The sequence below is a fragment of the Protopterus annectens genome, chromosome 7.part1 (genome assembly GCF_019279795.1).
Source record: "Protopterus annectens isolate FY-2018-M chromosome 7.part1, PAN1.0, whole genome shotgun sequence".
NCBI lineage: Eukaryota > Metazoa > Chordata > Ceratodontiformes > Protopteridae > Protopterus > Protopterus annectens.
Window position 1 is genome coordinate 429,772,971 of NC_056740.1, and position 12,686 is coordinate 429,785,656.

Here is a 12,686-nt window from a genome sequence, read left to right on the forward strand (position 1 = left end):
ACAAAAAAAAAATAATTACATTAATATACCATTCCTTCCTGTTCTTTTCTGTTGTATTCTTTTTTATTTTCCATAATACAATTTTATTGATATTCTTTTATATCGTCATTATTAATCCCTTTACTTCTCTTCTTTACTTCCATTCCTTTCCATACATCTTTGTATTTATAATACATTATCATTTCAATCAATTTTTTCTTCCTGTATAATATTTTTTAATACTTTGCATAAATGTAAAGATGCTGCATGCACAATAGGGTTAATTAAACCTAGGCCCACTTGATCTTTCATATACAGTGTTCCTCTTTTAACTGGGTTCTTTCTAGAACCCCAAATAAATGAAAAAAATAATGTCATTAGTTCTTTTTCGTATTTTACAGGTATCATATAAATATTTGCCACATACACTGTTTTACCTAATATCATATTGTTGACTAAGTATGCCTTCTTTCTGTATGAAGACCCATGTTTTCCAAAACATAAAAAACGTCCTTTACTTATTTCATCACTTTGTCCCATTGTTCCTGTTTGTATTCATTTTTCCCAAATTTTACTCCTAGCATCTCTATATACTTTCATTGTATTCAACACCTCCTTTTCCCCCATTAAAACCAAATCCTTTACTTTTTTTTATTTAGTCCAGTTTTTCCAAATATTACACCTAAGTTTGTTCACTCTTTTCCATCCATGGTGTATTCTTTGTAATTATTACAGTACATCTGCATGTGTGTACATTATTGCCATTTGTACTTCTTTTACCATGTTGTAATCTCCATTTCTTGACATTTTGTTCATTTCAATCACTATTATATTTATAACTAAAGAAAAAATTAAACTTCTTGATGGACTTCCCTGTCTTATTCCACTTTTTATTTTTATTTCTTCCCCTGTCCATCCATTCACATCTAGTTTTACATAATTTTTCTCATACACCAGTTTAATTACCCTTAACATGTTTTGACTTATATTGTATGCTTGTAAAATCTCCCATAATGACTCATGTTGTACATTGTCATAGCCTTTACTTGCGTCTCCAATCATTTTTGTCTCTACTTCCTTATTAATAATGTTGTCAGTTACCACTTATTATCCATAATAATTCTTGACTTCCCTTTTCTCCCAAATGTATTTTGATCATATACATTCTCCATCTCACATTGTAATTTTTGGCAATTATTCTCATAAGTATTTTGTCATCATCATCATCATCATCATCATTCTCTTTCGGCTTTTCCCGTTAGGGGTCGCCACAGCGGATCATCTCTTTCCATTTCTTCCTATCTTCTGCATCTTGCTCTGTCACACCAACCGCCTGCATGTCCGCTCTCACCACGTCCATAAACCTTATCTTACGCCTTCCTCTATTCCTCTTACCTGGCAGCTCCATCCTTAGCATCTTTTTCCCAATATACCCATCATCCCTCCTCAGCACATGTCCAAACCAACGCAATCTCAGCTCTCTTGCTTTGTCTCCAAACTGTCCAACATGAGCTGACCCTCTAATATACTGATGCCTAATCCTATCCATCCTAGTCACACCGATTGCAAATCTTAACATCTTTAACTCGGCCACATCCAGCTCTGCCTCCTGCCTTTTTGTCAATGCCACTGTCTCCAACCCATATAACATAGCTGGTCTCACTACACTCTTGTAGACCTTCCCTTTCACTCTTACTGATATCCGTCTGTCACAAATCACTCCTGACACTCTTCTCCACCCATTCCACCCTGCCTGTACTCTCTTCTTCACCGCTCTTCCACATTCACCATTACTCTGAACTGTTGATCCCAAGTACTTAAACTCATCCACCTTTACCAACTCTACTCCCTGCATCCTCGCCATTCCTCTGCCCTCCCTCTCATTTACACACATATATTCTGTCTTAGCCCTGCTGACCCTCATTCCTCTGCTCTCTAGAGCATATCTCCACCTCTCCAGAGTCTCCTCAACCTGATTCCTACTCTCACTACAGATCACAATGTCATCTGCAAACATCATAGTCCACGGGGCCTCCTGTCTGATCTCATCTGTCAACCTGTCCATCACCACTGCAAATAAGAAAGGACTCAGAGCTGATCCTTGATGTAATCCCACCTCCACCTTAAACGGAGCTGTCACTCCCACTGCAGTCCTCACCACTGTCACACTACCCTCGTACATATCCTGTACCACTCTTACGTACTTCTCTGCCACTCCCGACTTCCTCATACAATACCACAACTCTTCTCTAGGCACCCTGTCATATGCCTTCTCCAAGTCTACAAAGACACAATGCAACTCCTTCTGACCTTCTCTGTATTTCTCCAACAACACTCTCAGAGCAAACATTGCATCTGTAGTGCTCTTTCCTGGCATGAAACCATACTGCTGATCACTAATCACCTCCTCCCTTCTTAACCTTGCTTCCACTACTCTTTCCCATAACTTCAAGCTGTGACTAATCAGTTTTATCCCTCTGTAGTTACTGCAGCTCTGCACATCACCCTTATTCTTAAAGATAGGTACCAAAACACTTTTTCTCCACTCCTCAGGCATCCTCTGACTTTCCAAAATTTCATTAAACAATCTAGTTAGAAATTCCACTGCCATTTCTCCTAAGCACCTCCATGCTTCCATTGGTATGTCATCTGGGCCAACAGCCTTTCCATTCTTCATCCTCTTCATAGCTGCCCTTACTTCCTCCTTGCTAATCTGTTTCACTTCCTGATTCACTATCCCCACATCATCCAACCTTCTCTCTCTCTCATTCTCTTCATTCATCAGCCTCTCAAAATACTCTTTCCATCTACTCAACACACTCTCCTCTCTTGTGAGTACCTTTCCCTCACTATCCTTTATCACCCTTACATGCTGCACATCTTTCCCAGCTCTGTCCCTCTGTCTTGCTAATCGGTACAGGTCCTTTTCTCCCTCTTTAGTGTCCAATCTCTTGTACAACTCTCCATATGCCCTATCCTTAGCTTTCGCCACCTCATAAGTACTCATACTCATACTGTATTCATACTCTCATAAGTATTTTGTAATCTGTGTTATTCAGTGTTATCGGTCTGGAGTTTATTTCATCTCTGTTCCTTTTTTTAATGTAAACTTTATTAACCCTGTACAGATTTCTTTATATTTAATCCCTGTCTCTAGCCATTCATTCATCATCTTGATAAACATTACTTTTTGCCAGTCCTCCATTTCTTTATACATGTATCCGATTCCATCTATTCCTGTTGCAGAGTTTGTCTCTCATAATTTCATTCAGTTCAATTATGCCTATTCTTTTTTCTAAATATTAAAATTTTAATTATTTTCTTTGTTTAATTTCTCTCCATCATAAACTTTTCCTAAGTTCACTTCTTTCCTAACAAATAAATTAAATACTTGTTCTTTAACTATTTCATATATTCCTTCTTGTTTTTTGATAAATTTACCTTCTTTATCTTTTAATTCTCTTATCTTTCCTTCTTTCATTATCTTATACAAATAAGGTGCCGCCTCTTCTTCTTTCCCCTTGTAACAAATACGTTTGTTTATAAAACAGATTGTCTTAATCTGATTCATTTTATATATTTCCTTTTCCTTCTCATAGAATGTTTTTTCTTTATATAATACATATTTGAATATTTCTTGACTTAACATTTTACTTTCTTTTCTATGCATTCTAAGAAGACTTTTTTTATATTTTTCTTAAAAGTGTACCCACCATACCATCCAATATTCATAGATCTGTTTCATAATATGCTGTTTCAGAATACAATAAGATCTTCTTTTCCACTAAATCTAACTCTCTTTCATTAATTCTTTTAATTCCTCTTCCTATCTTAATATATTCTTCATTTTCTTGTATTTTAATCCAAATCCCGGTATGATCAGAAAACCTTTTATGCCTGACTCCTTTTTGTTTAACTTTTAAACTTTCTGAAATTAAAAAAAATCTGTTTCAGCTTTAATCTCATTTCTCTCATATGTCCATTTTCCTGCAACTTTAACTTACCACTCCTCATAATTTCAGTAAGCATTTTAACATCAAAATAATTTGTTTTCTCTTAGTTCACAATTAAAATCCCCTGCTATTATTATATTCTTATTTACACATACATAATTAAGTACACTTTTAAACATAGTCTCTCTCTTGTTTTTTGGTAATGTATGCATATAAAGCTACAATTCTATATACATATTTTTCCATCTTATGTCTAACAGTGTTATTCTACCTATTTCAACTGTTGTAACATCAAATTTCTTAATATCTTGTTTGACATAATATACATACGCCGGAACATGTTTCTTTACCTATATTCAAAACAACAGTACCATTCCAAAGTTTTTCTGTTTGTGTTCTTTCGTCTTCTGTTAATAGTCTTATATCCTCTAATATTCCAGCACACCATTGTAATGTAGTAATTCTTCTCTTAGTGCTTTCAAGCTGTTAACATTTAAAGCTAATATTCTCAGTTTTTACAGAACAGTTATTATAATATAATTTTTATCATTTACTTTTCTTATTTTCTCTAAACATTGTTTTTAAATTTTCTTTTCCTTAACTCTTTCCTAGCAAATTCTTTTTTCCCCTTTTACTTTGTGCCATTCAGACTCTTCTTCACTTGTTTTATCTGTTTTTCTTTTTCTTCATCTCTTTCATTACCTTTATGTATAACCTCTGTATTAATTTCAGTTTTCTGAATTTGTTCCTGTAACGATTTCTTTTAGCTCTTTCTCCTGCATAACATCATTTTCACCTTCTTGCATGTCTATTTCACATTCTAACCATGAATGTCCAGTATTACCACATTTCTTGCATTTTATATCACATTTTTCCAATATGTCCTGTATTACCACACAAATAACATTTTTTCTTATCACATTCGTACAAAACCCTTATTACCATGAACATTAATAATACTTGGTATATGCACCACATTGTCATTTTCTATCTTTAATATTACTGCACATTCCCACCCCCCCAGTCCAGAGTCCTCTTTCATTATAAACCTTTGTTGTATCCAGTACCTCATTGCACACAGTTAATAAATTAATTTTAAAATCTATAGGTTCAACTTCTGTTCTAAATTGAACCAATATTCTTTTTTTTTTTCTATCTGTCTAAAAAAAGGTTGAATCACATATTCAGACCATGGGTATGCATTCTTTTATTTTGTTCATATTTAAGTCACAAATAGTCTCATTGTTAATAAAAATAAACGCTTTTACCTCCTTTGCAGTCGCACCTAAAGATGCAGTCAAGGAGTCCTAGACTTCGCACCTTTCTAATCCATTCTCCTTTTTACTCCGATTATGATTGGTATACCTTTTCTTCCTTTCTTCTTCCCCTTTTTCTGTTTGGTCATAAGTCTTCTCACCAACCTCATCTTTTCTCTGCTCTTTTTCTAGTTTCTCCATTATGTCACTCCACGATACAGCTGTATTACTTTCCAACTCACTCTGATTGATCATCTGCTCCATATAATCGTCCCACAACCCTCTGGACTGAAGGGTTGAAATAATATATCCATCCTGTTTCTCTGTTTCACCCTCAAACAACATTTTTTAAATAATTCTTCTGAATCAGGCTCCACCTCCTCCTGTACATCAACCTGCTCCCTTCTCCTCTGATATGGACTCGCTTTCCGCCATCACTGTGTTTACTTTCTTATGTGGCAGTGATTCTGCCAACTCCATACTGCTTTCCACAGTAACAACAACATTAGCATCATCAGCACACTGGGTTGTATCCTCCATTGCTCTGCTGTCTCTCCAGGCCACCTTCGCACCTGGATGGAGACAGAAACTGGATGTGCCACCTTCAATTTTGTCCCACTACACCAAAGAGTAGGAAAAGTTCCCTGATGCCTTGGACAAATTTCCCCTAGTAGTATAAATACCACCTCTGGTCTTCCCTAAAACAAGACCACTAGCCTAGTGGAACTAACCCTGTCAACAAATAATAAATAAAAAAGCAAATGTTTTTATGAGTGCAGATTTCAGAAAATCCATGCAAGAAACGTTATTTCTGTTTCTTTTTCAGACTTCTGGAATGAAAGGTCCTCCATTTGTGATGACAGTGGCTACCATCTATCTCACTGCTTCGTACTGAAACTGAATGACGTGGTGTCTGTGAACGTGGGACTCTTTGATCAGTATTTTCGTATTGCTGGTGAGTCAGTATTATTCCGCCGTATTCACTTTTTTTTTTTGACAGTAGCGTGAGTTTGTTTAGTCTGCTTAAGTTACTGTGTGCCATATGCCTCCTTCATGAAATACACTAACTCATGAGTGGCAAGTTTTGCTTGCTGATGATGACAGTGCCAGAACATTGAGTACCAGGATAAATCTCCCTGCTACATAATAATTGAATAGATTATTCCACATTCTTGAAACAGAACAAATGTGGTCTGAGAGCTGGGATAGTGTTCCTCTGTTTAGTAAAGTGAAGTAAAATTTTGAGAGGACACCAGCTAAACCTGTGGGAAGTAATAAACAACACTCACCACCACAGCAGTGATTCCATTTGTTTTTTAACCCCCCCCCCCCCGATTGGGGGTTGGGATGAGAATTTCATGTAGCAAAGATCGCTGCTGACAGAAGATTAGATCACATCACAGTTAACTATCAAAAGTGGACCCAATCAGAAGGTTAATCGGTGGTGATGGGAGGGATCTCTGGTGCTATGCTGCACGGTAAATAATTTAAAGGTAAGCTTGTCTATTTGAAAATAGTAATTGTCAGAAGTTGTAAAAGGAAATGTAATTCATTGTGCAGTGTGTTTGTTTTAATGCATATGTAAATTTTGTTGTAATTTTGAGTGAGTGGTGGTGTGTTTGAAAGGTGTTATGTCAAAACAAAGATGTTGAATTGATGAAGGTAAATGTTTTTTGGGGTTTAATGCCAACATTTTCAGACATAGCAAAACTTTCAGCATTAGGGAGTGCGAGAATGTGTATGGACTCCTAACATCGAGCAGTGCCACATTAATGTAGCGTGAATGAGAATTTGCTATGTGACGATCTGCAAGGGATGGATTCTGCCTAAAATAGACATTCCGAGGATTTTAGCCAGTGGGCAAATGTGGTGATGAGAGAGACTTGCAGACAGTCTCTTGCAAAACAGGTAGGTTTTCCAGCCATTACCTTTACTGCTATAAACAAGATCCCTCTTAAATCCCCCAAGTAGCCAGTCAGCCATTAAAGTCAGTTATTTTGTCTTTGAATGGAAAGTTCATTATTGGAGATGGTAGAATGACCGCCTCCCCTGCCTTGGACATGTACATAGCAAATGGTATCATGTCTTTCTGCAGCTGCCAGTGGGAGGAGCAACTAAGATCATTCATCCCCACACAGGCAATCACCATAGTACTTATAGTATTAGAGAGACCTAAGGGCTGTCTTCACATCATAAATTTGGCACCAGCGAAACAACCTAAACATCAATGCATTTTTGTCCAGCCTAGTGAGGGTGGAGTTGGTGTGCCTAACTGTGGTGTCAATAACTAAGATGGATACAGACTTCATGGACCTTAAGGGCATTAATAACACAGCCCTGGTGATTCATGGAGGTGGTGCGTGTCCGTGATAGAGGCATAGGTAGCATGAGAGTATGTGCAGTAGTAACACAAGCTTCGTAAGGTCTCCTGGTATGGTGTCTAGGAGGCTTAGGAAGAAATTTCTTAAGTGTTTCAATATAGGTTAGGCTAGCGGTGGTCTATTGTGCAACATATGTGTGAGCCTTCTTAACGGTAGTTTGATATGAGAAATAATCTTCGAACCATATCCCCTTCCAGGTATGGAAGCACTCTACTTTGGCTGGTTTTAGAGAAAATCTCAAAGAACATCTTGTAAAACAGTCACATTACATGTGTTTTAATGATGCTAGTTAAGCAATAACCAGATGTTCTTTGTGTTTCACTGTTGCAGTCATTACATTTGGGTTATCTGCTTGCAGGTAGCCCTCAGTCGGCCTGATTAACAAAGTCTTGGGTCCTGCGTTGGTTGCTGTCCTTTCTTCCATGACATCAGGGGTATAAAGCATGCAGCTGACGCCATTACATCAGTCTTTCTTTCCATGCGTGGCCCGAAGCAGAAGCAGTTCGTAAGTGCCGGTCGGCCAACTCCTGAAATTTTTGTCTTAGAGTTTCAGAACCGAAGTCTTCAACTAAAGCTAAGTACCCCGCTGGGGAAACATTTTATCTTGCTCCTTACCGATGTCAGTAAAAGTTAATAATTACATTACTTGTGGAAAGCAAATACCTCATAAATATTTTCATTCGTACTGTATTCCTTGCCTAGGTCCTGACCACGATGTACCTGGCTGTCATCTGTAAATTTTTGGCTCTAAATGTTTCGGTTCTCGGTTTAATTATCCAGAAATGTCATCTGTTAGCCCTCCGACTAACGGGATTTAAAAAAAAAACAAAGATAAAGACAGAGACAGGCTGCCGAGGTCCAAAACTGCCGACAATGCTTCTCCTAAGCCAGTCGCCAGTTTGCTGGTACTCAGTGAGGGGCTTTTGCAGCCCCTGATACCCGCTACTTCTGATTTGCAGGCCTCTATTGAGACCCATTCGGAGTCTGGTATGCTGTGAGATGCTTAAGTTATGGAACCCGCGGATGTCTCTACCTTGAATGGGTCCGGAGCCGCTGTGCAGGCACCAGCTTCTGAGGGTGTATTCAGGTCTATGGACTTGCATATTAAACCGATGTCTCCTTCTTTACTTAGGCCTAAATCTCAATCCATGCCTAAACAAAACGATGCCCAGGCCACATGCTCAGGCCTCTATGTCTAAAAAACAAATGATAACAATGGCTGAAGATCTAATAACTCTACAGGGGCAGCCAACCCCCCCCCCCCCCCCCCGTCTTCTAAGAGGCCTAGGACTGAAGTTGAGTATGAATCTTCTTATCAGGATTTTGTTGCTTCTGATTCTTCTGATGATCTGGATTTGCCCTTATCTACTTATGAAAATTCTGATGCAGAGGACTCCATTCCCTCTGCTTCCCCTCCTGAGGATTTTTCTTTTGGGGAAACCTTGCATACGTTAAGGGAGCATTTCCACTGGGAAAAACAGGATTTTTCTGATTTAAAAAAGAGGCTCAGGGATTTCCTACTCCTACCTCAGCATAGGCCTTTAGCTATTCCTCCTGTATTGTTGATGATGCTTTTTCAGAATCTAGTTTGGCCCCTGATTCCTTGCCTCCTGCTCCCAGAAAACCTGACAAATACTACAGGGTCCCTGAGTCCCACAAGTTCCTTTTTAAAAATCCTGTTGCAGATCCAGACACTATTTCACAGGGGCCCAAGGGCTTTAAGGTTTCTTCTGCTAAAAATCCTACCCCTTCTGATAGAGACTGCAGGGCGATGGATAGGTGGGGTAAGAAGGTTTACACTTCTGCAACCTTGGCCATTAGGGCTTTAAACTGCCAGTTTCATATGTTAAAGTATCAGCAACGTGTTATTGGACTGCTTAAACAGAAAATGTTGTTGATTCCTGACTGTGTGGAAAAATTACAGGATTTAATGCATTCTGCTGAACAAGTTTGAAAACATACTTTGCAATGTGGATTTGATTCATTAGAGGCATCTTGTAGGGCTGCTGTTACTGGGTCTGTGCTCAGAAGGCATACTTGGCTGAAGGAGCAATCTTTGCCAGATCATGTTAAAGCTAAATTGTTGGATGCTCCTTTAAATCAGGACCGCCTGCTTGGCAACAAGGCTGAGGATGTTCTTAAAAAGATGGAAGATAAAGCTATAAATGTTAAAGATTTCTTAGAAGTTCAGCCTTCTAGATTTAGTAGACACTGGCCCTCTAAGAATTGGTCCTGTCCAGCCCCTTCCAGGTCTTCTCAAGCCAAACCCAGACACAGCAAAATCCCCAAGTTTCAGTCCCAGGGGAGACACAGAACTAAGCAGTGAGGGGCCTCCACTTCCAAATCTGGGAATAAGACTCCCCCTATGGTAAACTCTCTCAATGACTTCCCTAAGTTCCAAGCACTTATACAACTGACTGCCCCTTTGGGGGGAAAGATTGCTCTTCATACAAAGAATTGGGAACTCGATACCCAGGACAAATGGGTTTTAAATATAGTGTCCCAGGGATACAGATTTCACTTCCACACGTTGCTAACACCAAGCGGGTGGCTGGACCTACCCCCAAATCAGTGGGCAGAGGCCCAAAAACAAGTACTTTCTCTCTTAAGCATGAGGGCAATTCAACTGATACCAGAAGAGGAAAAGGGACAAGGTTTCTACTCAAGACTTTTCCTGGTACCCAGAAAAGACAATTCATGGCATCCTATCCTGGACCTGTTTACTCAAAACACCTTTTTGGAGATTCCAAAATTCAAGAGGCTGACTCTTCACCAATTGCTTCCTATGCTAGGCAAAGACGCCTGGTTGGCAACACTAGATTTAAAAGAAGCATACCTGCACATCCCAATCAAGGAATCTTGCAGAAGATACCTACGCTTCAGTTCTCTGCACTGCCCTTTGGCTTATCTACTGCGTCCAGGGTATTCACAAAGTGCCTAGCTCCAGTTATTGCATTTTGCAGCAAAGGAATATTTAAATATACCCATACCTGGACGATTGTCTAATTCAGGCAGAAAGCCAGGACATACTTTTGAATCATCTGGCCTTTGTACAAAGGGTTCTAACTTATGATACGCCATAAACGAAAATAAATCACACCTGGTACCCCTGTTCAACAAGTTATATTCCTGGGTGCAAGCTTGAATGCAACTTCCCAGATGGCTTACCTCACGCCAGAAAAACAAATTCATTTGACAACCTACTTCAAACAAGTGGCCACAAAAACCCTATTATCTGCAAGACAAATACTGCAAACCTTGGAGTTCATGGCCTCCTGCATTCTTTTAATTCCATATGCAAGACTGCATATGAGGAATCTACATTGGTATCTAAAAAGCCTATGGTGTCAACATTCTCAAGACCTAGAAGCAGTGATTCCTATCATACCTTGCCTATGTCTAGAGTTCCTTTGGTGGGCAGAGGCCTGCCACCAAAACAAGGGACCATCTTTCACACCACCCCCTGCCGCCCAAACCCTAACAGCAGACGCATCAGACTATGCATGGGGAGCTCACCTGGCAGGGAAGTGCATTCAGGGCAAATGGAGCCCAAGTCAAATGCACCTGCATATCAATCAAAAAGAATTGTTAGCTGTACAGAATGCTCTGACAGCCTTCAAGGACCACATTCTTCCAGGACAACTAATGGTAAAGACGGACAACACCACTGTTGTGTGGTACATAAACAAGCAGGGGGTACCCATTCTTACCCCCTCTGCAGACTAGTCATGGCATTGTGGAACACAGCCTTGAGCTACCAAGTGCACCTATAAGCTCAATGCCTGCCAGGAAAATTAAATACACTGGCAGACGGACTAAGCAGAAACCTCATGGACCCACGTGAGTAGAAACTGGAAACAAGGATTTTCAACAGGGAAGTAAATAGTGTGGGAAGAAATAGCCAGGGAATTGTTATGGCTAGGCTTGTATAGGCCCTAGGGCTGATAGCCTAGTACCAACCCATGAACATGTTGACAAGCAAATGGGGGACCCCAGATATAGACCTGTTTGCCTCTCCCCAGAACTACCAATTGGACAAATTTTGCACAAGGACTCCCCACAAACAAGCCTGGAAAGTAGATGCTCTGTCCTTCAGCTGGAAAAAACTATCAGTCTATGCCTTCCCCCCTCCGCCTCTGCTCTCCATAGTACTACTAAAAATCAAACAGGACAAACCAAGGATGATTTTGATTGCTCCAGGCTGGCTGCACCAACACTGGTGCCCCCTCCTGCTCAGTGTGTCACGGTTATCTCCATTGCACCTGCCTCAGACTCCTTCCCTGCTGTCTCTGCAGGAGAACCAGATTTTGCACCCTCAGCTTCTAACACTGAACCTTGCAGCCTGGCTTATTACTTAATCTCTCCTTTACCATCCCTTAGCAAACCTGTGACGGATATCAATTTAGAGGCAAGGAGGCCTAGTACTAGAAAATCTTATGCTGAAAAATGGAAAAGATTCTGTGCCTGGAACCAATCTCAAGGGATGAGCACAACAGCACCCAATTTACCTCAGATTTTACAATATTTAACTGAAATGCTTCACAAGGGCCTGTCTTTTTCCTCCATTAAAATCCACGCCTCAGCCATTTCAGCTCATCATAGCACAGAACCTCCCCTCTTCTCTCATCCACTGCTCAAGCAGTTCCTCAGAGGGGCCAAAAATTTGAGACCACCCAGGAGAGGTCCAACCCCAGCCTGGGACTTTAACTTTGTCTTGGAGAAACTCACTCTACCTCCTTTCGAGCCAGCTGCTACTGCAGACTTAAAATTTCTTCCTTGGAAAACGGCTTTCCTTTTGGCAATCACTTTGGCTAGAAGGGTATCTGAATTACAGATCCTTATGGCAAGTGGAGCCTTTCATCATCTTTCATGCAGACAGGGTGTCCCTCAGAACCAATCCATCCTTCATGCCCAAGGTGGTATCCGTTGTGGCTCTTAATCAGTCCATTCATTTGCCAACCTTCTTTCCCAATCCACAGAATAAAGGGGAACGGATGCTGCATTCCTTAGATGTGCACAGGCAACTTAGATTCTACTTTGACAGGACTAAACCTCAAAGGAAATCTGAACAACTGCTGGTAGCATTTGCTGCAGGGGCAGAGGGGAAGGCTATTTCA

At 39.9% G+C, this 12,686-nt stretch overlaps 1 protein-coding gene across 1 annotated transcript in view; it reads left to right on the forward strand.

Moving 5' to 3' along the window:
• The window catches only part of NISCH (nischarin), a 1,490,316-nt gene that overhangs the window by 1,381,286 nt on the left and 96,344 nt on the right, over positions 1 to 12,686 (forward strand). The window contains exon 19 of the mRNA XM_044078886.1: positions 6,015 to 6,143. Coding sequence (XP_043934821.1) covers positions 6,015 to 6,143 — 129 coding nt within the window. The remainder of the gene's footprint in view (positions 1 to 6,014; positions 6,144 to 12,686) is intronic.